General features: G+C 47.2%; 1 protein-coding gene across 1 annotated transcript in view; it reads left to right on the plus strand.

Annotated features, from left to right (window-relative positions):
* LOC124706506 (probable choline kinase 2) overlaps window positions 1–11,730 on the plus strand; it is a 66,994-nt gene extending 55,264 nt beyond the window's left edge. The window contains exons 2-7 of the mRNA XM_047238175.1: window positions 10,698–10,753; window positions 10,889–11,084; window positions 11,168–11,285; window positions 11,411–11,458; window positions 11,603–11,617; window positions 11,705–11,730. Of these exons, the coding sequence (XP_047094131.1) occupies window positions 10,698–10,753; window positions 10,889–11,084; window positions 11,168–11,285; window positions 11,411–11,458; window positions 11,603–11,617; window positions 11,705–11,730 (459 nt within the window). The remainder of the gene's footprint in view (window positions 1–10,697; window positions 10,754–10,888; window positions 11,085–11,167; window positions 11,286–11,410; window positions 11,459–11,602; window positions 11,618–11,704) is intronic.
* Window positions 11,731–25,078: the final 13,348 nt, after the last annotated feature.

Consider the following 25,078-nt stretch of genomic DNA (forward strand, 5'->3'; position numbering starts at 1 on the left):
AGTAAAGAACAAGTATTGCAGCAGATTTGTATTTCAAGTATAAAAGAATGGACCGGGGTCCACAGCTCACTAGAGGTGTCTCTCCCATAAGATAAAAGCATGTTGGGTGAACAAATTACAGTCGTGCAATTGACAAATAGAGAGGGCATAACAATGCACATACATGTCATGATAAGTACAAGTGAGATTTAATTGGGCATTACGACAAAGTACATAGACCGCCATCCAACCGCATCTATGCCTAAAAAGTCCACTTTCAGAGTTATCATCCGAACCCCTCCAGCATTAAGTTGCAAAGCAACAGTACAATTGCATTAAGTATGGTGCATAATCTAATCAACAACTACATCCTTAGACATAGCATCAATGTTTTATCCCTAGTGGCAACAAGCACAACACAACCTTAGGGGTTTCGTCACTCCCCGGATATCAATGGAGGCATGAACCCACTATCGAGCATAAATACTCCCTCTTGGAGTTACTAGCATCAACTTGGCCGAGCCTCTACTAATAACGGAGAGCATGCAAGATCATAAACAACACATAGGTAATAACTTGATAATTAACATAACATGGTATTCTCTATCCATCGGATCCCGACAAACACAACATATAGCATTACGGATAGATGATCTTGATCATGTTAGGCAGCTCACAAGATCCAACAATGAAGCACAATGAGGAGAAGACAACCATCTAGCTACTGCTATGGACCCATAGTCCAGGGGTGAACTACTCACTCATCACTCCGGAGGCGACCATGGCGGTGAAGAGTCCTCCGGGAGATGAATCCCCTCTCCGGCAGGGTGCCGGAGGAGATCTCCAGAATCCCCCGAGATGGGATTGGCGGCGGCGGCGTCTCTGGAAGGTTTTCCGTATCGTGGTTCTTCGTACTGGGGGTTTCGCGACAGAGGCTTTAAGTAGGCGGAAGGGCAACGTGGGGGCCCACACGAGGGCCCCACACCACAGGTCGGCGCGGCCAGGGCCTGGGCCGCGCCGCCCTATGGTGGCGGCGCCTCGTGGCCCCACTTCGACTCCTCTTCGGTCTTCCGGAAGCTTCGTGGCAAAATAGGACCCTGCGTTGATTTCGTCCAATGCCGAGAATATTTTGTTACTAGGATTTCTGAAACCAAAAACAGCAGAAAACAGCAACTGGCTCTTCGGCATCTTGTTAATAGGTTAGTTCCAGAAAATGCACGAATATGACATAAAGTGTGCATAAAACATGTAGATATCATCAATAATGTGGCATGGAACATAAGAAATTATCGATACGTCGGAGACGTATCATCCTGCTTGATCGAAATAAAGCTAAAACGACCTACTACGATTTAGGGTTTTCACCACATAATCGGAACATCCTACGCGTGATTGAGCCTGGCGGCCACGCACGGTGATCATAAACCGACCCTAGACAAGGCCTAAAAACCAACATGAAGTTGATCCCCGGAACATCCTGTCTAGGGCTAGCAAACTACACCCTACGTGCCACTGGATCCTTCAACCCGTTTGTAAGGCCTAACTATGCAGATATTAAACTAATTCTTGAAGAACAAGGAGCAATCATAACGGATCGGATCTACTAAATAATGATCAAGCGGGGTGCCGCCCTTACACCTAAGATAGGTGTAAGGGCGGCTAGACGTCTAAGGGTTGCACGGACGAAAGCATATGATACGATGAAACAATGCTAACCCTAACACATCTATGATAACCACGTTGCTCGCCATCAACAAGGCTTCAGCACGAGCAACGCATGAACAGCGAATAAACGTGTACTGCCTAGATCGCAAGATGCGATCTAGGCAGCATGATGCCTACCCGGAAGAAACCCTCGAGACAAGGGAGTTGGCGATTCGCCTAGATTGGTTTGTGGTGAACGTCGATTGTTGTTTATTTCAGTAACCCTAGATACATATTTATAGTCCGTAGACTTTCTAACGTGGGAATAATCCCAACCGTGTACGAGCCAAATTCTATCTAACCGACACATATCCTACTATATTTACAGATACACGGGCAAACTAGCCCAAACTTTGTAACAAGGCCGATTCATGTATTTCTTGCACGTGTATTCTTCAAGTCCATCTTAATCGCGGCCCACCTCTAATCCAGTCAAATTCTGGTGATAACAGAACTCTAGAGGCAAAAGTCGGGTGTCGTTAAACACCGAGCAATTCCGTTCCATCCATAGCAGTCTCAGGGTAAGCATGATGGCTAAGTTGGCGACCTTGGCTTCAGGCCAGAAGGAAAACCACATCAGGCCACCGCGAGACGGTCTACTGCCCGTGGAAGGAATCTGTGAACTTCATTATGTTTCATACAAGTCCTGCAAATAAACATATCCCACAATAGCTGATAAGACAACTCATCTGTTGACTGTTGACCATGAACCGTGCATAATATACAATTGAGAGCACCTCCACCACTGACTCCAATAACGCCCCCACCCGCAACCCCCAAACGGTTACTGGGGCAAAAAAAAAAAAAAAGCTCACGCCATGCTCTCAATAGAAAATCCACGCCAGCTCGAGCTCAATAAAAACGCTGGAAAACCCCAAAGGATCCCAGCAGAAATGGAGGCTATCTAGCGCGCCGAAAGCAACTCCACGACAACTCCACGTGGAAGATTCCCGCCAGCCCACGATCAACCTCTCTCTCCCCCCACCTACCCCTCTCTCCCATTTTAATTCCCCACCTACCATTCAAATACTATCTCTACAATGCCGTTACTATCGGCACATATGCTATGAGGGATAACCGGTGTGGACACTCTAATTCTTTTGACCGGCGTTTTGTGCCGGCAACCCCAATGCGGAGCTGACATGTGTGATGTTGGCTAGTAATTAGGGGTCGCCGGTGGGGGTGCTCTGACATCCACGACGTACCTTACATAGTTTATGGCCATATAGGTTAAATCAAAACAATACATTTACAGTTTTTAGAACTAAAATAATATATCTATATTACAGAAAATTAATTTGGATCGGAGTAATAAAATTTTGTATCGCAATATTCACATGAAAGTGACACTAGTAGAAAACAGGCATTTCGTCAGGCCTCTTTGGTCCCAGCCGTGTCCTGGGTCGGGAATAAAGACCTGGCCACATATACGGCACCCATTGGTCCCGGTTTGTGAAGACACATTTGTCCCGGTTTGTATCCCAAACCGGGGCTAAAGGGTTTTGCGGCCCGCTGCTCCTGCGGTACACCCTTTAGACCCGGCTTGTGAGACGAGCATGGACTTAAAGTCAAATGGTTTGTTCCCCATGTGGACGCTAATCGTCGCATCGCCATTACTGGTGTCGAAATCGAGCGTCGCCACGGGAATATGGGCCACCGGTGCTGGTAGCCAGCCACGGGAATTGATCACCCAGTGGCTGGCCTATTCATCTTCATCTTCATTTCCTTTATATGCCTCACATCTTCTCCACCATTGCCACACACATTCTTCACATCTCCATCATCTCCTCTACCAAAAAGCTCTCTCTCCACTACTAGGAAAAAGGCAATCAGTGGCGCACCACATATAGCCTTCAGTGGCGCACTGGTGGTGCGCCACTGCTATCACGCCACTGCTAACTCCTAGTAGTGGCGCACTAGGGGTGCGCCACTACTAGCCTGGATACCGCGTGGCGCACCGCATGGTGCGCCATTGACATGTCCAGCAGTGCGCCACTATTACTCCAAAGTGCTGCGCCACCGTTGGTCGCGGCGTGCGCCACAACTGTCTAGACGAGGTGCGCCACTGCTACCGTTTTGCGTGCGCCACTGTTTCAGCCAGGTGGTGCGCCACTGCTGCGTGTGGACGTGCGCCACTGCTGTCTCCAGGACATGCGCCACTGCTGAGGTTCCTGGTGCGCCACTCTAGTCTCGGAGGGGATCACAGGGCAGTGCGCCACTGGATCCAGCATAGTGCGCCACTACTACTTAGTGGACGTGCGCCACTGATGGGCCACTAGTGCGCCACTGCTACGATTTCGATTTTTTTTATCCTGGCAGGTACTATATAACACAGGATATATAACACATGAGCACATATAAACAGGATATATAACACATATAAACAACAGCACAACTTATCCATACATAGTTCTTCACATTAGCCCCACATGATTCACAAGATTTCACATTAGAGAAGTTACGAGGTTACAATGCAAGTTACGGGGTTACAAAGTCGCAAATGAGCTAGTGGTTACACAAGATCGATCATCTAAAGTACAATCACATAGAAGAGAGCTAGAGTCACTACTAGCACCGTCCCGATGAAAGTGGTCTTCATCCGGTTCCTCCTCCGCTCCCTCCTCTCTCCCGCCAAATAGCGTGCGTATCTGTCTTCGGCCTCCGCTCTAGTGGTGTACCCTTTGTAGCTGTTACCGCTAAAATGGTGAACCTGTCTCCGACACTCCTCCCAGTCGTTGTAGACTCCGGGAACCTTGCCCTTGTACACGACATACCACGTCATATCTGCGTACATATGCACAAGCCAAAGAAACATTAGTGCACGCTCATAGATGTTTGCAACGAATAAGAGCAAACTCAAAAACGATCCAAGTAGTATGAACTAAAAGGCATGCCTCATACATTGTTGGTCGGAACAAATACTAACATTTAGGGACAGAGTCAGTGAAACCAAGTAGGATGCACAAGAGATTGATACTTGTGTCATCGCACCAGGTTCACTGACCCCTCCCCCAAGTGTATAGGTGACCAACATTCTAATCATCGGCATTTTGAGATACCAAAGCAAAATGGAATGACAAGGGCCTCATACATTGTTGGTCGAAACAAATATGAACATCCCGGGATGGCGTCAGTGAGGCCAGGTAGGATGGACAAGAGATTGATATTTGTGCCATCACACCAGGCTCACCGGCGACACCCCGGAGTGTACAGTTGACCAAACATTCTAATCATCGGCACTAAAATGGAAGAAAGAGCATATGCCTCATACATTGTTGGTCGGAACAAATATTAACATTTAGGGAAGGGGTCAGCGAAACCAAGTAGGATGCACAAGAGATTGATACTTGTGTCATTGCACCAGGTTCACTGACCCCTCCCCCAAGTGTATAGGTGACCAAACATTCTAATCATCGGCATTTTGAAATACGAAAGCAAATGGAAGAATGACAAGGGCCTCATACTTTGTCGGTCAAAACAAATATGAACATCCCGGGATGGCGTCAGTGGGCCAGGTAGGATGCACAAGAGATTGATATTTGTGCCATCACACCAGGCTCACTGGCGACACCCCGGAGTGTACAGTTGACCGAACATTCTAATCATCGGCACTAAAATGGAAGAAAGAGCATATGCCTCATACATTGTTGGTCAAAACAAATATTAACATTCCGTGACGGAGTCAGCGAGACCAGGTAGGATGCACAAGAGATTGATATTTGTGTCATCACACCAGGCTCGCTGATGCCTTCACGGAGTGTACAGGTGACCAACCATTCTAATCATCGGCATTCTGAAAAACCAAAGCAAATGGAATGACGAGGGCCTCATACATTGTTGGTCAAAACAAATTTTAACATTCCGGGATGGAGTAAGCGAGGCCGGGTAGGATGCACAAGACATGGATATTTGTGCCATCACACCAGGCTCGCTTGCTCCACCCCCGAGTGTACAAGTGACCAACCATTCTAATCATCGGCATATGCAAACAAAATTAAGGACCAAATCAAGTGCGGAAAACGACAGAGCCATATATATAAGTTCACAAACATAGCCGAACTAGTAATTAAACAGACATGCAAGTAAAGTGCTGGATAAAGTTTATTACAACACAAGCTCGTCATTAGTTCACAACTACATAACTAGGCTCGCACATCAAGACTTTCTCGGAGCGTGGATAAAACCGCCGCCTTTCTTCAAGCACATCCATGAGCGGTAGTCGTCACCCTGCATTTGGAGCATTGTGTCTATGTCACTGTTTGACGGCTGATAGCCGGCGAAGAACTCCCCCGCGTTTCTAACGACATCTTGATGGATGATTTCACAAAACTCTACTTGGATGCGGAAGAAGTCTTGCTTGATGCCGTCGTCAGGGACCCGCGACAATTTGTTGGCCCAGTCTTTGAGATGCTCAGGTAGCGTAAGCTGCTGCTGGTCCCGTATGAACTTATCCATGTGATAGAGGGTGTAGTAGGCATCCTTGTTACTAGAAGGCGGCTTCTTGACGCAGGGAAACTTTGTTTGGTGCTTGAACACATGCTTCCCGTACCTAACATTTGGCCTCTGCATGTTGCTTTTCGCTTTGACGTAGGCATTGAGAGCATCATCAAGTACGCCCTTGACATTCGTGTAGTCCGTGGTTGACTTACCGTCCGCATCGAGGTATGTGGCCACGGAATGTTTCGGGGTTATGGAGATGAGTGTGCAGGTTTTGTCTCTGCGTAGAACACATAATGTTTAAGAACATGACGATTGAAATCTAAAAAAATCATGAGTTAAGACCGGTACGATGAGGGGGTGACTTACTCGGGAAATACATGCAGGAGGATGTTACACTTCTTCTGGTTCGCTAGAAAGAAGTCTTTGAGGTATCCACTCGCGACTGCCCGGTCTCCGGCGGTGGCCAAGTGGACGGCACGCATGTAGAAGGGGTCGGCTATCGCGATGTCCGGGATGTTGTGTCTAATGATCCGCATCGCCTTGCTGAGCGAGTATAGGCGAATGAAGGTGTAGTGCAGCGGATAACTGTTCAGCATGGCGAAGATGTCATCATACCGCAGGAAGATCTTCTCCGCGAAGCCACTATCGACAAAGCCATGGCCCGAGGGCACCTTGGCAATATACACTGGGTATCCATTATCTTTCTCCCTGAGACGCCGCTCCTCCATAAACTGAATACCGTCAACCAGAGATCGCATAGGACCGGGTGCAGCATCGTACAATCTTTGAATTAGCATCCGGTCACCCGACACATGCACCCTCGCCTCGATATTCTTGGGCACTGGTGGCCCGTCCCGAGCACGGATAGGTGCCGGCTGGCTGGCGGACTTGTCGTCCTTCTTCTTTCTTTTCCGTCCCTTCGGCTTTATATTTACCGGGACTGCATTCTCCTCTTCGCAAGCCTTCTTCGGTGTGTTAGGACTGATAACACTTCTCACCTCGGCTATCGGCTGAGTCTCGGTGAAGTCGGCAGCTGGAGGCGTCTCCTGAGAACAGAATATGCGCCGCTTGTTGCAATAGGTTTTCCCCTCGGCGGCAGCTTGAGAGGGTTGGCTACTGAGATCGTAGTCCATCACCCCAAAATCGAACTTGCAGTCCAGGTTGGCGATCGTACTGTCCTCGTCCGGACCATCGTTCGGATCCTGTGCCATATGCATGTCCTCGTCGGCTGATGGCGGCACCGTTGGGGTGGTCTTGCCATGGCTTGGCGCCGGCACGGCTTGGGGTGCTGTCCGTGGGGTGGTGTCGCTCGCCCCCAAACGAATCTGGCTCTTTGGCCAAACCATGGACCAATTGAAGCATTGGTGGAGGGTAAGGACCTCATCTGCGTCGGCGCCATGGGGTTGAAAGGGAGGTACCACATCGTCGTGGCCACTAAGCACCCGAACCAGTTGAATCCTATACACGTCGGGTGCCATGGTTACACCGTGTAACTGGCGGTTGCTCGGTTGAACGATTTTGGCCTTGGCAACATCGATCAACTCGCCGTTCACAAAATGCAGGAGAGTGCATGGGACGTCGGCGGCGGCACCCTGCGGAAAACATGTAGGGCGTTAGGGATGGCTAGCGTAGTCAAAGGCAAGGATATGGAAGTCATCGGAGACGAGGGTTGGTTACCGTGATGGCGTCCAGCTCGGCTAAGGTCGAGGCACCGCCGGAGGCGGGCGTGCCACTGATGGAGTGGCTGCTTGTTGGCGCGGTGCCGGGCGGCGTATTATCCGCAGCGACGGGTGCATTGAGCTGAAGTAATGGCGCCGCGGGAGACACCAAGGTTGGCGCCGCGGGAGCCACCAAGGTTGGCGCCGCGGGAGCCACCAAGGTTGGCGCTGCGGGAGCCACCAATGTTGGCGCCGCCGGAGACACCATTGTTCCCGCCTGCGGACTCACCGATGGCTCCACGTTGTGGGAGTTGCTGCCCGTGAAACTGGGAACCGGGGGAGGCCCCTTTTTTCCTCCCCTATACCACGCGTCCAGACCGGCAACCAAGGTAGGGATGATGGAGCTAAGCGTCGTGCCCACTTGGTCCTCCACTTGTTGTCGTTGCGTCCTCTGTTGGGTCTCCACGATATGTTGCACTTGTTGCCGCACTTGCTCCTGGACCAATGTCGGGATCTGCGCAACTTGTGCCTTGAGCTGTGCGACCTCCTTCTCATCGATGGTGGCCTTTTTCTCCTTTTTTCCCGACTTATAGTATTCTGACCATTTCATAGAGCATCCTTCGCCGACCACACGACCAGCCGACGTCGGCTTACTCAATGGATCCCTCTTCTTGTGGGCATTCAACGCCCTATTTAAAGGGTTGTCCCAAGGAGCACACTGCGAGGAGCTCGTGGACCCCGCGCCGCTACTAGCTTCCTTTTCACTTTCCGCAGCAACCTCCTTAGCCTACGGGAGGAACATGCATGAACCATTTAGAAATTTGGATTCATCAATAAGAATGCAACCATAAAGGAGCTAATTAAGCGGGTGCATTCCTTACCAGAAGAGCCTCAAACTCCTTCACATCCGGAGTGGTGGTGAGCTCCTTTGTTTCCGGGTCAATACGGTACCGGGCCAGGAGAAAGTTCCTGGTTTGCTTGTTTTTGTATTGCGGCAAGAGGGGCTCGAGGCCGTTCTTCACACGCTCCTTATCCGCGGCGTCCCATTTCGGTTGCGCCACCCTAAAACCGCCAGGACCAAGTTTGTGGGTGCCTAAGTTCAGTTTTCGCATGTCCTTCCCCCACTGACTAGAATCCGACGTTGACTCGCTCTCGCACTTGATCTTGAAATCAGCGTAGTCTTGCTCGGTGATCGAGGGATTTGACTCCTTGATCTTCTCGTAACTCTCACCACTATTAATCATTTTCTTCACTCGGTTCCTCCAACTAGCGAGGGCGGTGCTCATCTTCGTGAGGGCGGCATTGTGCACTTTGTTCCGCATGAGACCTCTTTTCTGAGCAGTCCACCGGGAACTCGTATCGTTCGTGCAGCTTCTTGAAGAGGAGGGTGCGCAAATTCGCTCGGTCAGGATGCCTGAGGTTCTCGGTGTTGATCGAGACCGTTCTCCGGAGGATGCACCCGAGTTGGGCAGCGTAACCTTTGACTAAATCAGGGGGCGCCATTGGAAGCCCAGTGGCGTTCACTTCGGTGAATGCCTGCTTCACGGTGCTGAGCACATTCGGGCGACGCTCCCTCCGTAGCTTCTTCGGTGCGCCGGTGTCATCCTCGCCGGCACCATCCGTGGTGTCATCCTCGCCGGCACCATCAGTGATGTCATCCTCGGCGGCATCGTCCGCTCGGTACTCTGGATCGGTGCCATCATCCTCGCTGTCGTCGCGGCGAGGTTGTGACTCCATCACCTCCCTTTCATCGGTTAGCATCCAGAATGGCTTGCTACCGCTGCCGCCGGCCTCTTCGTTGTTGGCCATGTTCGAACTAAGTAGGAAAAAATGCATAAAGTTAGCGCAAGATTTCACGGAAAAATTGGGCATGACCTATGCTAATTTATGGACATATGAGTGCCCCATTTTCGCCGAAACGGAAATGAATCAACATTTCGGCGATAATGGGCAACTCGTCGATCCCCGCACAAGAAAATGACACAAATACACCAGGAAAACTATCCACCAGCTGAGCACCATGGCACATATACAATTGTTCCTCCATATACACCATGGCACATATACAATTGATCCTCCACCAGCTGAGCACTCAACAGCATGCATCAGCTAGCTATATGCATCAGCTAACCATGGGCATACATCAAGCAGCAAGCAGCAACAAGTAGCAAGCAGCAACTAGCAGCAGCAGCAAGCAGCTAGCAAGCAGCAAGCAGCAGCAGCAGCAGCTAGCAAGCAGCAGCAGCTAGCAAGCAGCAGCAGCAAGCAGCAGCTAGCAGCAACAGCAAGCAGCTAGCAAGCAGTAGCAGCTAGCTAGCAGCAGCAGCTAGCAGCAGCAGCTAGCTAGCAGCAGCAGCAAGCAGCTAGCAAGCAGCAGCAGTTAGCAGCTAGCGGCAGTAGCAGTTAGCAGCTAGCGGCAGTAGCTAGCAGCATCAAGCTCACCGTGAGTCGCGTGGAGTCTCCGAGAGGTGAGTTGTTGCTCCGGGTCGAGGAAGATGCGAGGGCGGCGGTCAGGTGCTCAACTCTGCCTTGAAAAACATAAAAATAAAAATTCAGTAAGCTTGTTCATGGTATTGTGGAGTTCAAATAGAGAAAATCAAAAGGAAACCTGATGCTAATTAAACTTTGTCTTGTGTGCTGTCATTTTTATGTCAGGCAAATGGCTACAGGGCTACACATAAGCAGAACATAATGCTTTATGATCTAGTGCACAGAATATGAGGCATTCATCCAGAACAGCAACATTCATCCAAAGAGATCAAATGTTCCAGAACAGAGCCTCATTATTTTGCTTCAGTATAACTAATACTGCTAATATTTGGCATATATCCAAACTGCAAGCAGAAAGCAACCACATTAAGGCTAAGCACTAACTAGCCGATGTTTATAAGTTTGTTGTTAATGTTTACATGGCAGTGTACTCAGAATGACCTTGCTTTACTATTCGCAAAAATCCTGTGGGATAGATTGAGGTACTGCTGAATCTTCAGTTACTCAATTATTTTTCTTAACTCACATACTTATCTTTGTATTACACTTTTCCTAAAACTAAACATACCATCAAAGTTAAGTTCTAACTGGACAATACACATCTTTATCTTTCATAGAAACTGGCTCAAAACTGCCAAGGGTGTGTGCCCCTCTGACGAAGCGAAAGAGTTCCGTTTGGATAGCTTGGAGAAGGAGATCACTGCATTGGAGAGTGAATTTTCAGGGGAAGACCAGTGCATAGGATTTTGCCACAATGATCTCCAGTATGGCAACATCATGATTGATGAAGAGACCAAAGAACTGACCATCATTGTAAGTTATTGCTAACTGGTGTATGTTTGAGTCATTGCTAACTGGAAAATACATCTCCCGGGCTTATCTCTGTGCATCTACAGGACTACGAGTATTCAAGCTTTAACCCAGTTGCCTATGATATCGCAAACCATTTCTGCGAGATGGCTGCGGACTACAATTCAGAAGAGCCTCATCTACTGGACTACACAAAATATCCAGGTATTTTGCATGGCTGTTGTTTGTCAAAGCTACTGCTTTCTGTGCACTGTTAATTTTTATCTTTAGATATGTTGATTAGGCTACACTGTCTATTCACCGTTGCTTACTGCTCCTGCTGTCAACAGATTTCGATGAGCGGAAGAGGTTTGTGCAGACCTACCTGATCTCTCCAGGTAAGCAGAAAGCTTTTCATGATCCTCTTGTTCCACTAACTAGCCGAATGCCAGTGTACTCAGAATGCCACTAACTAGCCGATGTTTATAAGTTTGTTGTTAATGTTTCAGACTAATTTTTGCCTCTTAATTTTTCACTTTCAGAATTAGTAGCAGGATGTAATTATGTTAATTACTTTCGGGTTCAGTTACACCATAGCAAAATAGATGTGCATTACACTAACTAACTGCATCAATGAATGCCAGTGCTCAAGTCATATAAAGAAAACTAAGCTAAACTCAAATGTTTGTGTTTTTCTCTCAAAAATATACAGAGCATCTTGCCTAGTCAATTTAGTAAGCTATATTGTTTCATCTAAACTATGAAGGAGAGGCATTTGATGCAGAAGCATAATGACAGAAGGAGGAGGTGGCTCACCTGCACGTAGAGGAACAGGTTGGCGACGAAGTTGCTGGGGTAGCCGGCGTCGGTCGCGGTGGCGCAGGTGAGCACGGGGTTGGCCAGCAGCTCGATGGGGCGGAGTTCGAAGAGGATCTGCTCCGCGGCGAGCTTGAGAGGATCTGCTCCGCGGCGAGCTTGAGAGGATCTGCTCCGCGGGGGAGAGAACGTGAGGCGGGTGGGGATCGAGGTGAATCGAGGGGGAGGCGGCCGCCGTCGAGGGGGACGTACCTGCGCGACGTCGGAGATCAAGATCGAGGGGTCGTCGGTGACGAGATGCAGAGGAGGGCGTCGCCGGGGTGGCGAGGAGTGGAGGGCGTCGCCGGGGTGGCGAGGAGAGGAGGGCGTCGCTCGTGTCGCCGGTGAGGTGGCGTCGGAGAGGAGGCCGCAGTGGTGAATGGGCGCAGGGCGTCGCCGGCGGAGAGGAGGGCGCAGGAGTGAATGGGCGAAGAAGAGGATCTGGTCGGGACGGGGAAGAGAAGGGGAATTTTGGCGAAGTCCCCAGACACACTTAGCAATAGCGCACCTCTAGTGGTGCGCCACTATGAGGCTTAACAATGGCGCACCTCTAGAGGTGCGCCACTGCCACTTTATGTCTGGGTCAAAACAATAACGCGGGGGGGATTGACATATCCCGCTTAGTACCGCACTGGCTCTGTCGCTTGGTTGGTTTGTGCCAAACCCCTGCCGGCCAGGTTCGAACCCTGGCGGCCCCATTTTTTTCCTTTTCTTTTTAAATTGATTTAACACTATAATAAACATCCAAAATAGCATAATACACCAAAATAAAAGGCATAAATAATTAGAATTATGTAGAATATTAAAAATACTAGAGAATCTAGAAAATATCCAAAAATATAAATTATATGTCTATTTTGATCGGTACAATGTGTAGATTAACAATATGACATCCATTATTCATACAAGAAAATGATACATAATTATCTTTTCACAATCTTCTTGCCCTTCTTTCTCGCGGTTGAATAATTTAGCCCCGGAACTCCTAGACTTCTTCTCTTGAATGGACGGCCTTTAGGTAGGGTGGTCCTGCTTCTTCTTGTTGTGTATGGTTCTTCATCATCGTCGTCGTCATCTTCCATCTTCGGATCGTCGTACTGGTCAAAGTCTAGCTCGTTGGCGGCTCCATCCATTCCGATGATGCTCCTTTTGCCTCTCCTCACGACAACACGGCTGGGCTTTTGCGGGTCAGTAATGAAGAAGCATTGGTCCACTTGGGAAGCTAGTACCCATGGCTCATATTTCGCGGTGACCTTTGCGCCCGCTGTCTTGCATTTGGCTTCGGGTATAACCATGGTGGTGAAATGCCGGTCTTCTTTTACGACGTTCTTGGCCCACCTGACACGGAACATCGGCACATTCTCTCCGGCGTAGCTCAGCTCCCAGATCTCCTCGATCTTTCCGTAGTATCTCTGCTTGACGTCACCGGTGTAGGACTCCATCGTTACCCCGGAGTTCTGATAATCGCTCTTCGTGTCCTTTTCCTCGGTGTAGAATGTGTAGCCGTTGATATCGTACGCCTGAAATGTCATCAGGTTGTGTTCGGCGCCCTGTGACAAGGCGAATATGAGTTTTTCTTCCGCAGAAGAATCCTCGTCTATAGAGTACGTCAGCATCTTGTCCTTGAACCACCGCGTGAAGGTTGAGTTGTGCTCTTTGATTATATCTCCGTCCGTCCTCTGTTGGCTCTGATCACTGTACGTCTTTGCGATGAAGGTTTTGTGCTCTACCACCCAAGGATCGACCACGTCTATGTGTTGTAGCGCGACTAGGTTTGCTCTTTCAAAGTCGGTGATTCGACCCTTGAAGTCGACATGCATTTCGCGGCTACCGTCGCGGTGACCCCATCCAGCGAGCTTCCCGAGATGCCTGTTTACGGGCAGGCCAACGGGGTTCTCGATTTCTAGATAACTCGTGCAGAAGGAGATGCACTCTTCGGTCAAAAAGCCCTTGGCTATGCTTCCGTCTGGACATGCCCTGTTGCGAACGTACCCTTTGATGACACCATTCATCCTTTCGAACGGCATCATGCTGTGCAGGAACGTCGGCCCCAGTTGGATGATATCCTCCACGATATGTACCAATAGATGCACCATAACGTCGAAGAATGCGGGCGGGAAGTACATCTCAAGCTCGCACAGTATCACCACGATCTCTTCCTGTAGCCTTCTAAGTTGCCTCATGATACGTCCCCGACGTATCCATAATTTCTGTCGTTCCATGCTTGTTTTGTGACAATACTTACATGTTTTGCTTGCACTTTATAATGTTTTTATGCGTTTTCCGGAACTAACCTATTAACAAGATGCCACAGTGCCAGTTCCTGTTTTCTGCTGTTTTTGGTTCCAGAAAGGCTGTTCGGGCAATATTCTCGGAATTCGATGAAACGAAGACCAAACCTCCTATTTTTCCCGGAAGCATCCAGAACACCGAAGAAGAGTCGGAGAGGGGCCAGAGGGCCACCACACCATAAGGCGGCGCGGCCTGGCCTGGGCCCGCGCCGGCCTGTGGTGGGGAGCCCCCAGGTGCCCCCCTGCGCCGCCTCTTCGCTTATAAAATCCCTTTCGACCTAAAAACACCGTAACTCTTGACGAAACTCCAGAAAGACTCCGGGGCGCCGCCACCATCGCGAAACTCCAATTCGGGGACAGAAGTCTCGTCCCGGCACCTGCCGGGACGGGGAAGTGCCCCGGAAGCCATCTCCATCAACGCCATCGCCTCCATCATGCTCCGTGAGTAGTTCCCCCATGGACTACGGGTTCTAGCTGTAGCTAGTTGGTATTCTCTCCCCCATGTACTTCAATACAATGATCTCATGAGCTGCCTTACATGATTTAGATTCATCTGATGTAATTGGTGTTGTGTTTGTCGGGATCCGATGGATTGTTACATTATGATTGTCTATCTACAAAGTTTATGAAGTTATTGTTGCTGCAATCTTGTTATGCTTAATGCTTGTCACTAGGGCCCGAGTGGCATGATCTTAGATTTGAGCTCTATACTTATTGCTTAGATTGTATCTACAAGTTGTATGCACATGTCACTGTCCGGAACCGAAGGCCCCGAAGTGACGTAAATCGGGACAACCGGAGGGGATGGCGGTGATGTGAGGGACACATGTTTTCACGGAGTGTTAATGCTTTGCTCCGGTACTCTATTAAAAGGAGTACCTTAATATCCAAGTAGTTTCCCTTGAGGCCCGGCTGCCACCGGCTGGTAGGACAAAAGATGTTGTGCAAGTTTCTCATTGCGAGCACGTACGACTATTATTGGAAAACATGCCTACATGATTAATGATCTTGATATTCTGTCTTAATGCTATTTCAATCCTATCAATTGCCCGACTGTAATTTGTTCACCCAACACTTGTTATTGGAGAGTTGCCACTAGTGTAGATAGCTGGGAACCCCGGTCCATCTTTCATCATTATATACTCGTTCTACATGTCATTGGAAGTAGTATCAACTATCTTCTGGTGCCATTGCTTCTGTGTTACTATTACTGCTGCTGTGTTACTTTTACTACTGCTCTCATATCACTTCTACTTTCACATCACCCCTGTTACTAGTGCTTTTCCAGGTGCAGCTGAATTGACAACTCAGTTGTTAAGGCTTATAAGTATTCTTTACCTCCCCTTGTGTCGAATCAATAAATTTGGGTTTTACTTCCCTCGAAGACTGTTGCGATCCCCTATACTTGTGGGTCATCAAGACTATTTTCACGGCGCCGTTGCCGGGAGGCATAGCTCTACTCATAAGTTCACCTGGGGAGTACACTCTACCTCTCTCTCTGTTTTATTTTATTTTGTTTTGCTTAGTTTAATTTTGTCTAGTTTATTTGTGCTTAGTTTATTTCCATCTAGTATTAGTTTGCTTAGTTTACTTTTGTCTAGTTTATTTTTGTCTTGTTTTACTTTTCCTATATATCCAAAAATCCATAAAAATTTGAAAAACCAAAAAATTAAAAACTGCTGTTATGGGAGAACCTACAACCTACTTGGAGCTTATAGAATGTTATAATAATTATAGAGAATCAAGAACTGGTAAAATAATGAGTGCTATGATAGAAAAATTGAATACAATTGCTGAAATCTTGCTTGAACGCCATAATATAAACTGTTGCTCTCAACAGGATACTAAACATCTTAAATTTCAATGTGGCTTTAGTGAGGAATTTTTAATTAAGAACTATAATCGGAATTGCTATATTCATTATGGGTTCGAAGAGGTAGAACAATTTGTCTTATTTATGGGAGCCTCCGAGATAGAATCCTTCATGGTTGAGAATTATGAAACTTGTGTTGTTTGTAAGGGCCTTAAAGATTATGTCTCACTATCCTTAATTCTTGCATAGAATGCTACAGTAGGAATCCTTATATCCTTGATTATAAAGAGAGACACATTAATGCACAAGAATGCACTCACAATTTGCAGGAACCGGTGGAAGAAGAAATTGATGAACCTGAAAGCTCATTGGATGAAAAAGAGGAGGAAATTGATGAACTTGAAAGCTCATTGGATGAAAAAGAAGAGGAGAGCGACGAACAAAAGGAGGAAGAATGGATTAGCTACCCATGTCAACCTTCTAATGAGAGTAACTCTTTATCTCTTACACTATTTGATTGTCCTCCATGCTTACCGGAAGAGGTTGAATGTTATGTTCCTGTGGATTCTCTTGAAATAGTACCTATGAGTAATACTTGTGAGAATAATTATGCTACTATTACATATGATAATCCATGCTACTTTGATAAATCTTATGATAATGCTTTGTTTGTGCCTGATGTCGAAATGCATGGTACTAAAGAATTTTGTTTGGCAAATGTCTATGATAAAGCTCTAGATGATGGTCCTATGTTACTTGATAATATTAATTGTACTACTAATGAAAATGGGATTGGAGAGTTCTTGACTTATTCCATGAGTCCCATATCTATTGAGATTGATCACCTACCTTGTTATATTATTAATAAAAGTAAGTTTGAAAGTTTTAATTCCACTGTTCTTGAACTTGATAAAAATTATGTGTTTGGAAATCATGAAAAGTATGCTGCATGTGATAGCTATATTGTTGAGTTTGTTCATGAAGCTACTGAAAATTATTATGAGAGAGGAAAATATGGTTGTAGAAATTTTCATGGTGCTAAAACACCTCTCTATATGCTTAAAATTTTGAAGTTACTCTTGTTTTATCTTCTTATGCTTGTCACTTTGTTCTTCATGAATTTATTTGTGTACAAGATCCCTTTGCATAGGAAGCATGTTAGACTTAAATGTGTTTTGGATTTGCCTCTTGATGCCCTCTTTTGCTTCGAATACTATTTCTTGCGAGTGCATCATTAAAACTGCGGAGCCCATCTTAATGGCCGTAAAGAAAGAACTTCTTGGGAGATAACCCATGTGTTATTTTGCTACAGTACTTTGTTTTATATTTGTGTCTTGGAAGTTGTTTACTACTGTAGCAACCTCTCCTTATCTTAGTTTTGTGTTTTGTTGTGCCAAGTGAAGCCTCTAATCGAAGGTTGATACTAGATTTGGATTTCTGCGCAGAAACAGATTTCTATCTGTCACGAATCTGGGCTGTTCTCTCTGTAGGTAACTCAGAAAAATATGCCAATTTACGTGCGTGTTCCTCAGATATGTACACAGCTTTCATTAGTTTTGAGTTTTATGATTTGAGCAACGGAAGTATTTATTTAAAATTCGTCTTTACTGGCTGTTCTATTTTGGCAGATTCTGTCTCTGTTTTTTGCATTGTCTCTTGTGGACTTTAAGCGAGGTTTTCTAGACGTAGAGAGCTGTAGCTAATGTTTTATTGAGTTCTTGCAATGTGCCACTACAGGACCAAGGTGGATTCAAATTTTTTGAGTACTAACCCCTCTAATGAAGTTTATGAGAAGTTTGGTGTGAAGGAAGTTTTCAAGGGTCAAGAGAGGAGGATGATATATGATCAAGAAGAGTGAAAAGTCTAAGCTTGGGGATGCCCCCGTGGTTCATCCCTGCATATTTCAAGAAGACTCAAGCGTCTAAGCTTGGGGATGCCCAAGGCATCCCCTTCTTCATCAACTTATCAGGTTCCTCCCCTGAAACTATATTTTTATTTGGTCACATCTTATGTGCTTTACTTGGAGCGTCTGTGTGTTTATTTTCATTTTGTTTATGTTTGAATAAATTCGGATCCTAGCAATCCTTGTGTGGGAGAGATACACGCTCCGCTTTTTCATATGAACACTTGTGTTCTTCGTTTTACTTTTAATGTTCAATGATAAAAGTTGGAAGCTATTGCACTTATTTATATTTGGTTGAAAACAGAAAATGCCTCATCATGTCTTGGATAATTTGACACTTGGCAATTGTTTTGAGCTCTCAAGTAGATCATGATTAAGTTTTTTCATGTAGTCTAAGCCTATTAGTGGAGAACTACTGTAGAGCTTGTTGAAATTGGTTTGCATAATTGATCTCTCTTAAGGTCTAGATATTTTCTCGGTAAAAGTGTTTGAGCAACAAGGAAGACAGTGTAGAGTATTATAATGCTTGCAATATGTTCTTATGTAAGTTTTGTCTGTACCAGTTCATACTTGTGTTTGCTTCAAATAGCCTTGCTAGCCTAAGCCTTGTATCGAGAGGGAATACTTCTCATGCATCCAAAATACTTGAGCCAACCACTATGCCATTTGTGTCCACCATACCTACCTACTATGTGGTATTTCCTGCCATTCCAAAGTAAATTGCTTGAGTGCTACCTTTAAACAATTCAAAATTTATCACCTCTGATTTGTGTCAATGTTTAATAGCTCATGAGGAAGTATGTGGTGTTTATCTTTCAATCTTGTTGGGCAACTTTCACCAATGGACTAGTGGCTTCATCCGCTTATCCAATAATTTTGCAAAAAGAGCTGGCAATGGGATTCCCAGTCCCAAATTAATTAACAAAAATAGACACTCCTCCATGGTATGTGATTGTTGGACGGAACCCGAAGGATTCGGTTAGCCATGGCTTGTGTAAGCAAAGGTGGGGAGGAGTGTCATCATAATAAAACTAAAATAAAAGGGCACTCCTTCATGGTATGAGATTGTTGGCAGGCACCCGAGGATTCGGTTAGCCATGGTTTGTGAAAGAAAGGTTGGAAGGAGTGCCACCCAAAAATAAAAATAATCCATGGGAGCCGCTCTTTGAAGGTTTGTCTGGCAAGGGGGTTAGAGTGCCCACTACCATTCGTTGACAACAACAAACACCTCTCAAAACTTTACTTTTATGCTCTCTTTATGTTTTCAAAACCAAAGCTCTAGCACAAATATAGCAATCGATGCTTTCCTCTTTGAAGGGCCATTCTTTTACTTTATGTTGAGTCAGCTTTACCTATTTCCTTCCATCTTAGAAGCAAACACTTGTGTCAACTGTGCATTGATTCTTACATACTTGCTTATTTGCATTCATCATATTACTTTATGTTGACAATTATCCATGAGATATGCATGTTACAAGTTGAAAGCAACCGCTGAAACTTATATCTTCCTTTGCGTTGCTTCGATGCCTTTACTTTGAACTTATTGCTTTATGAGTTAACTCTTATGCAAGACTTTTGATACTAGTCTTGAAGGTATTATTCATGAAAAGTTTTGCTATATGTTATCTATTTGTTAGCAACTATAGATCATTGCCTTGAGTCACTTCATTCATTTCATATGCTTTGTAATAGTATGATCAAGGTTATGTAAGTAGCATGTCACTACAGAAATTATTCTTTTATCGTTTACCTGCTCGGGACGAGCAGGAACTAAGCTTGGGGATGCTGATACGTCCCCGACGTATCCATAATTTCTGTCGTTCCATGCTTGTTTTGTGACAATACTTACATGTTTTGCTTGCACTTTATAATGTTTTTATGCGTTTTTCGGAACTAACCTATTAAGAAGATGCCACAGTGCCAGTTCTCGTTTTCGTCGTTTTTGGTTCCGTAAAGGCTGTTCGGGCAATATTCTCGAATTCGACGAAACGAAGACCAAACCTCCTATTTTTCCCGAAGCATCCGAACACCGAAGAAGAGTCGGAGAGGGGCCGAGGGCCACCACACCATAAGGCGGCGCGGCCCGGCCCGGGCCCGCGCCGGCCCGTGGTGGGGAGCCCCAGTGTGCCCCCTCGCGCCGCCTCTTCGCCTATAAAATCCCTTTCGACCTAAAAACACCGTAACTCTTGACGAAACTCCGGAAAGACTCCGGGGCGCCGCCACCATCGCGAAACTCCAACTCGGGGGACGAAGTCTCTGTCCCGGCACTCCGCCGGGACGGGGAAGTGCCCCGGAAGCCATCTCCATCAACGCCATCGCCTCCATCATGCTTCGTGAGTAGTTCCCCCATGGACTACGGGTTCTAGCTGTAGCTAGTTGGTATTCTCTCCCCCATGTACTTCAATACAATGATCTCATGAGCTGCCTTACATGATTGAGATTCATCTGATGTAATTGGTGTTGTGTTTGTCGGGATCCGATGGATTGTTACATTATGATTGTCTATCTACAAAGTTTATGAAGTTATTGTTGCTGCAATCTTGTTATGCTTAATGCTTGTCACTAGGGCCCGAGTGGCATGATCTTAGATTTGAGCTCTATACTTATTGCTTAGATTGTATCTACAAGTTGTATGCACATGTCACTCGTCCGGAACCGAAGGCCCCGAAGTGACGAAATCGGGACAACCGGAGGGGATGGCGGTGATGTGAGGGACACATGTTTTCACGGAGTGTTAATGCTTTGCTCGGTACTCTATTAAAAGGAGTACCTTAATATCCAAGTAGTTTCCCTTGAGGCCCGGCTGCCACCGGCTGGTAGGACAAAAGATGTTGTGCAAGTTTCTCATTGCGAGCACGTACGACTATTATTGGAAAACATGCCTACATGATTAATGATCTTGATATTCTGTCTTAATGCTATTTCAATCCTATCAATTGCCCGACCGTAATTTGTTCACCCAACACTTGTTATTGGAGAGTTGCCACTAGTGTAGATAGCTGGGAACCCCGGTCCATCTTTCATCATTATATACTCGTTCTACATGTCATTGGAAGTAGTATCAACTATCTTCTGGTGCCATTGCTTCTGTGTTACTATTACTGCTGTTGTGTTACTTTTACTACTGCTCTCATATCACTGCTACTTTCACATCACCCCTGTTACTAGTGCTTTTCCAGGTGCATCTGAATTGACAACTCAGTTGTTAAGGCTTATAAGTATTCTTTACCTCCCCTTGTGTCGAATCAATAAATTTGGGTTTTACTTCCCTCGAAGACTGTTGCGATCCCCTATACTTGTGGGTCATCACCTCACGCCAACAGACTTCCGAGAGATGACGTCGAAAAAGTTGCATAGGCCAAAAAGCGTTTCACGGACGTGCGCGTCCATGATCCCACGGATTGCAACCGGAAGTATCTGCGTCATCAGCACGTGACGGTCGTGAGACTTCATCCCGCTGAACCTCTGCTTCGCTTTGTCTAGGTATCTGCTTATCTTCCCCGCGTAACCGTAAGGAAGTTTTACTCCTAGGAGACAGTCGAAAAACTGCTCGATCTCCTTCTGACTTAGAGTGAAGCACGCGGGGGGTAGTAATATTCAATCTTTTTGGCATTTTTGCCCTTGCGACGACTTTGCGTGTCCTCCGCCTCATCATCGTCATCGTCATCATCATCATCATTAGGGCGTCCCGCGTGAAGCTCCTCCCTGATCCCAATTGATTGCAAGTCGTACCTTGCTTTCGGCCCATCTTTGGTCTTCTCTGGCATGTTGAGGAGGGTACCAAGCAGACTCTCGCACACGTTCTTCGTGATGTGCATGACATCAAGGCTGTGAGGCACACGGAGGATCTTCCAAGTATGGCAAGTCCCGGAAAACGGACCTCGTCTTCCATACCTTAAGCAGCGGCTCCGGCGCCTTTCGCTTCTTTCCCGGCAGTGGGCACTCTTTCCAATTTTTCAATAGCTCGTCTATTTGCTCGCCGCTTCTCGTACGTGGCCGTCTTCGGGGTTCGTCTTGACCATCGAACAGATCCTTGCGTTTCCTCCATGCGTCGTCCTCGCGAAGCCACCTTCGATGTCCCATGAACACCGTTTTCGAGGACCCGGGATCTCTATCTAGCCGGCGGTACGTTGTGTCGTCCATGCACCTTACGCATGCATTGAATCCGTGGACCACCTGCCCCGCGACATATCCGTAACCGAGAAAGTCGTGCACCGTCGTGAGCAAGTGCGGCTCTCATAGGGAAATATTCTTCCGCGGCGGCGTCCCACGTATTGGCGGGCGTGTCCCATAGCGTGGCTAGCTCTTCTTTCGAAGCCCCATATACAGCATTGATGTCGTTCCTTGGTTGTTTCGGCCCTTCAATTAGCATACTCATTTGAATGTACTTCCTCTTCATGCACAACCAGGGGGAGGTTGTACATCCACACAAACACGGGCCAGGTGCTATGCGTGCTGCTCGGCTGCCAAACGGATTGACTCCATCGGTGCTCGCGCCCAGCCTTATGTTCCTAGGATCGTCCCCAAATTCTGGGTACTCGAGGTTCAACGCATTCCACTGGCTAGCATCCGAAGGGTGTCTCAACATCCTGTCCTTTTTCTTTTTCTTCGGATCATCTCGCATCATCTTCTCCCTTCCTCATCTCCGCGTGCCGGCGCATTAGCTTTGCTTGCTTAGGATCCGCGAAATACCGCTGCAGACGAGGAGTGATCGGAAAGTACCACACCACCTTCCGAGGAGCTTTCTTCCCCTTCTTGTACCGACCGACGCCGCACTCCGGACATATGGTACACTCTGCGTGCTCGTTCCGATAAATGATGCAATCGTTCAAGCACACATGGTATTTCACATGCGGTAAATCCGGAGGACACACGATTTTCTTGGCCTCCTCGATACTAGTCGGACACGTGTTACCTTTGGGAAGACGTTCCTGCGCGAATGACATGTTGTCGTTGAAGGATGTGTCGGTCATTTTGTGCTTTACCTTCATCTCCGAGCCATGAGCGTTACTTTCAGGCGGGTATCCTCCGGCCTGCATCCTTCATACAATGGAGTAACCGCGTCTACCTCCGGTTGATCCATCTTGGCTTTCTCTCGGGCGGCAGCTCTTGCGTTACTCGTCCGCTTGAGAAGCAGCTCTTGAAGATAAGGGTCCTGCACCCAGTCCATCGACGATGGTCCATCGTCTTCATCTTCATGATCGTCATGATGACCTCCATCTTGATCTTCCTCATCATCAGGTCCAGGATCTCCTACATTTTGATCATGATCATCTCCGGGATCTTCTACATCCTGATCATGCCCGGGATCTTCCTTATTTCTTGTTGAATTCGCATGGACAAATTCATAATCATCTTCGTCGCCTTCCCACCGATAGCCATCCATGAAACCACGCATGAGAAGATGGTCCCGCACCATATCGGCTTTAGGATCCATAAGGCTCGTCAGCTTGCATCTTCGACACGGACATCTTATCTCCTTTTGGTTATTTCTAATCATCTCGGCTGTCGCGGCTTTCAAAAACCTAGCCACAACGCCTTCGCTCATCATGCGGACCATGGTCGCTCGCGGATATAGAGAAAATGGATATCTTAGCATACCAAAAGAAAATTTTGGCATGACCTTCCCTAAAAATAGGACATGTATATGCGTAGTATGCCCAACATTCGCCGAAACGGAAATGAATCAACGTTTCGGCAAAATATTGGCAACTCCATCGCATTTCAAATCCCTGCAAACAAAAACACATGCAACACATGTGTGGAGGCTTCGCATATGCAACACATGTGGATCCGGAGGCTTCGCATACAACACACATGCACGTGACGCTTTTCGCGCATGCGCACAACACATGATCATCGAGCTTCGCATATAACATATGTGCACATACACGTGTACGTGACGTGTGTGCAAGACGATGGAACCGGTCACACACAAAGCATAAAACCAACAAAGTTACCGATACGGCGAGACCTAGAGTGTTGGATGAGGTAAAAAATTGAGATTGAGTAGGGTATTGAGCTAAGAAAGCTTCACCATTACTTACCTATGAAGAAAATTAAGTTTACCAACTTAATTTTGGTGAATGAAGAGGTGAAAATGAGGTGGGAAGGAGGGGCAACACGACCAGATCCAGATTTGGTGCGAGGTGGTGGTGGAAGAGTGTTTGGGGAAAGTGGGTGGCACATGTGTGAGTGGAGGGGTTAAAAGCAGGAAATGGTCCCAGGTTAGTAGTGGCGCACCACCTAGCCGTGCGCCACTGCTAGGGTGACTTAGCAATGGCGCACTGCTAAGTGGTGCGCCACTGCTAAGCCTCTCATCTCTAAATGGGCTCTGGCCACCCCCTAGCAGTGGCGCACCGACCGACATGCGCCATAGGTAACCTATGTAGCAGTGGCGCACCGACGAAGTGCGCCATTGCTAAGCCTATCATCTCTAAACGGGCTCTGGACACCTCCTAGCAGTGGCGCACCTCACCAACGTGCGCCATAGGTAAGGAATGTAGCAGTGGCGCACCCCTGTGACGTGCGCCACTACTAGGTTGGGGGAGGAGCTGGCCTCCTGTCACCACTTACTTATGGCGCACCACAATCAAGGTGCGCCACTACTACTTTTGTAACAGTGGCCCACCGTTTTGTGGTGCGCCACTGCTAAGTAGTAGTGGCGCACGGAAGTCATGGTGCGCCACTGCTGGCAGTCTTACGGCTAAGCCTTTTCCTAGTAGTGCTCCATCGATGTTTTGGCCACAATGGAGCACCTCGCGCGCGACCCGGCTCCTCCATCTCGGATATACCACCTCATGGCCGAAGGGATGTATTTCAAGATCACGGTCGCTCTCCGTGCAAGAAGGGTGGACAAGTGGATCCGCGCCATCAAGAGGGACTATCTCGACAACGCACCAATCAAGTGTGTCGGCTTGGACTACGAGTTCACCAACCCTCGCAAGGGTGATCAGCGTGCCGCCGTCTTTCAACTCTCGGTGGCGTCCGAGAATTTGGTATTCCAGATTTATTAGGTTGATGAAGTGCCAAAAGTTCTCAAGGAGTTCTTGTAGGACAATACCATCAGATCCTGCGGCGCGGCTATCGATAAAGATGTGGAAATGTTGAGTCCCTACACTATTCATATTACTTCTGCGTACCTCCAGAAGATACT

This window comes from Lolium rigidum, chromosome 1 (genome assembly GCF_022539505.1).
Source record: "Lolium rigidum isolate FL_2022 chromosome 1, APGP_CSIRO_Lrig_0.1, whole genome shotgun sequence".
Lineage (NCBI taxonomy): Eukaryota > Viridiplantae > Streptophyta > Magnoliopsida > Poales > Poaceae > Lolium > Lolium rigidum.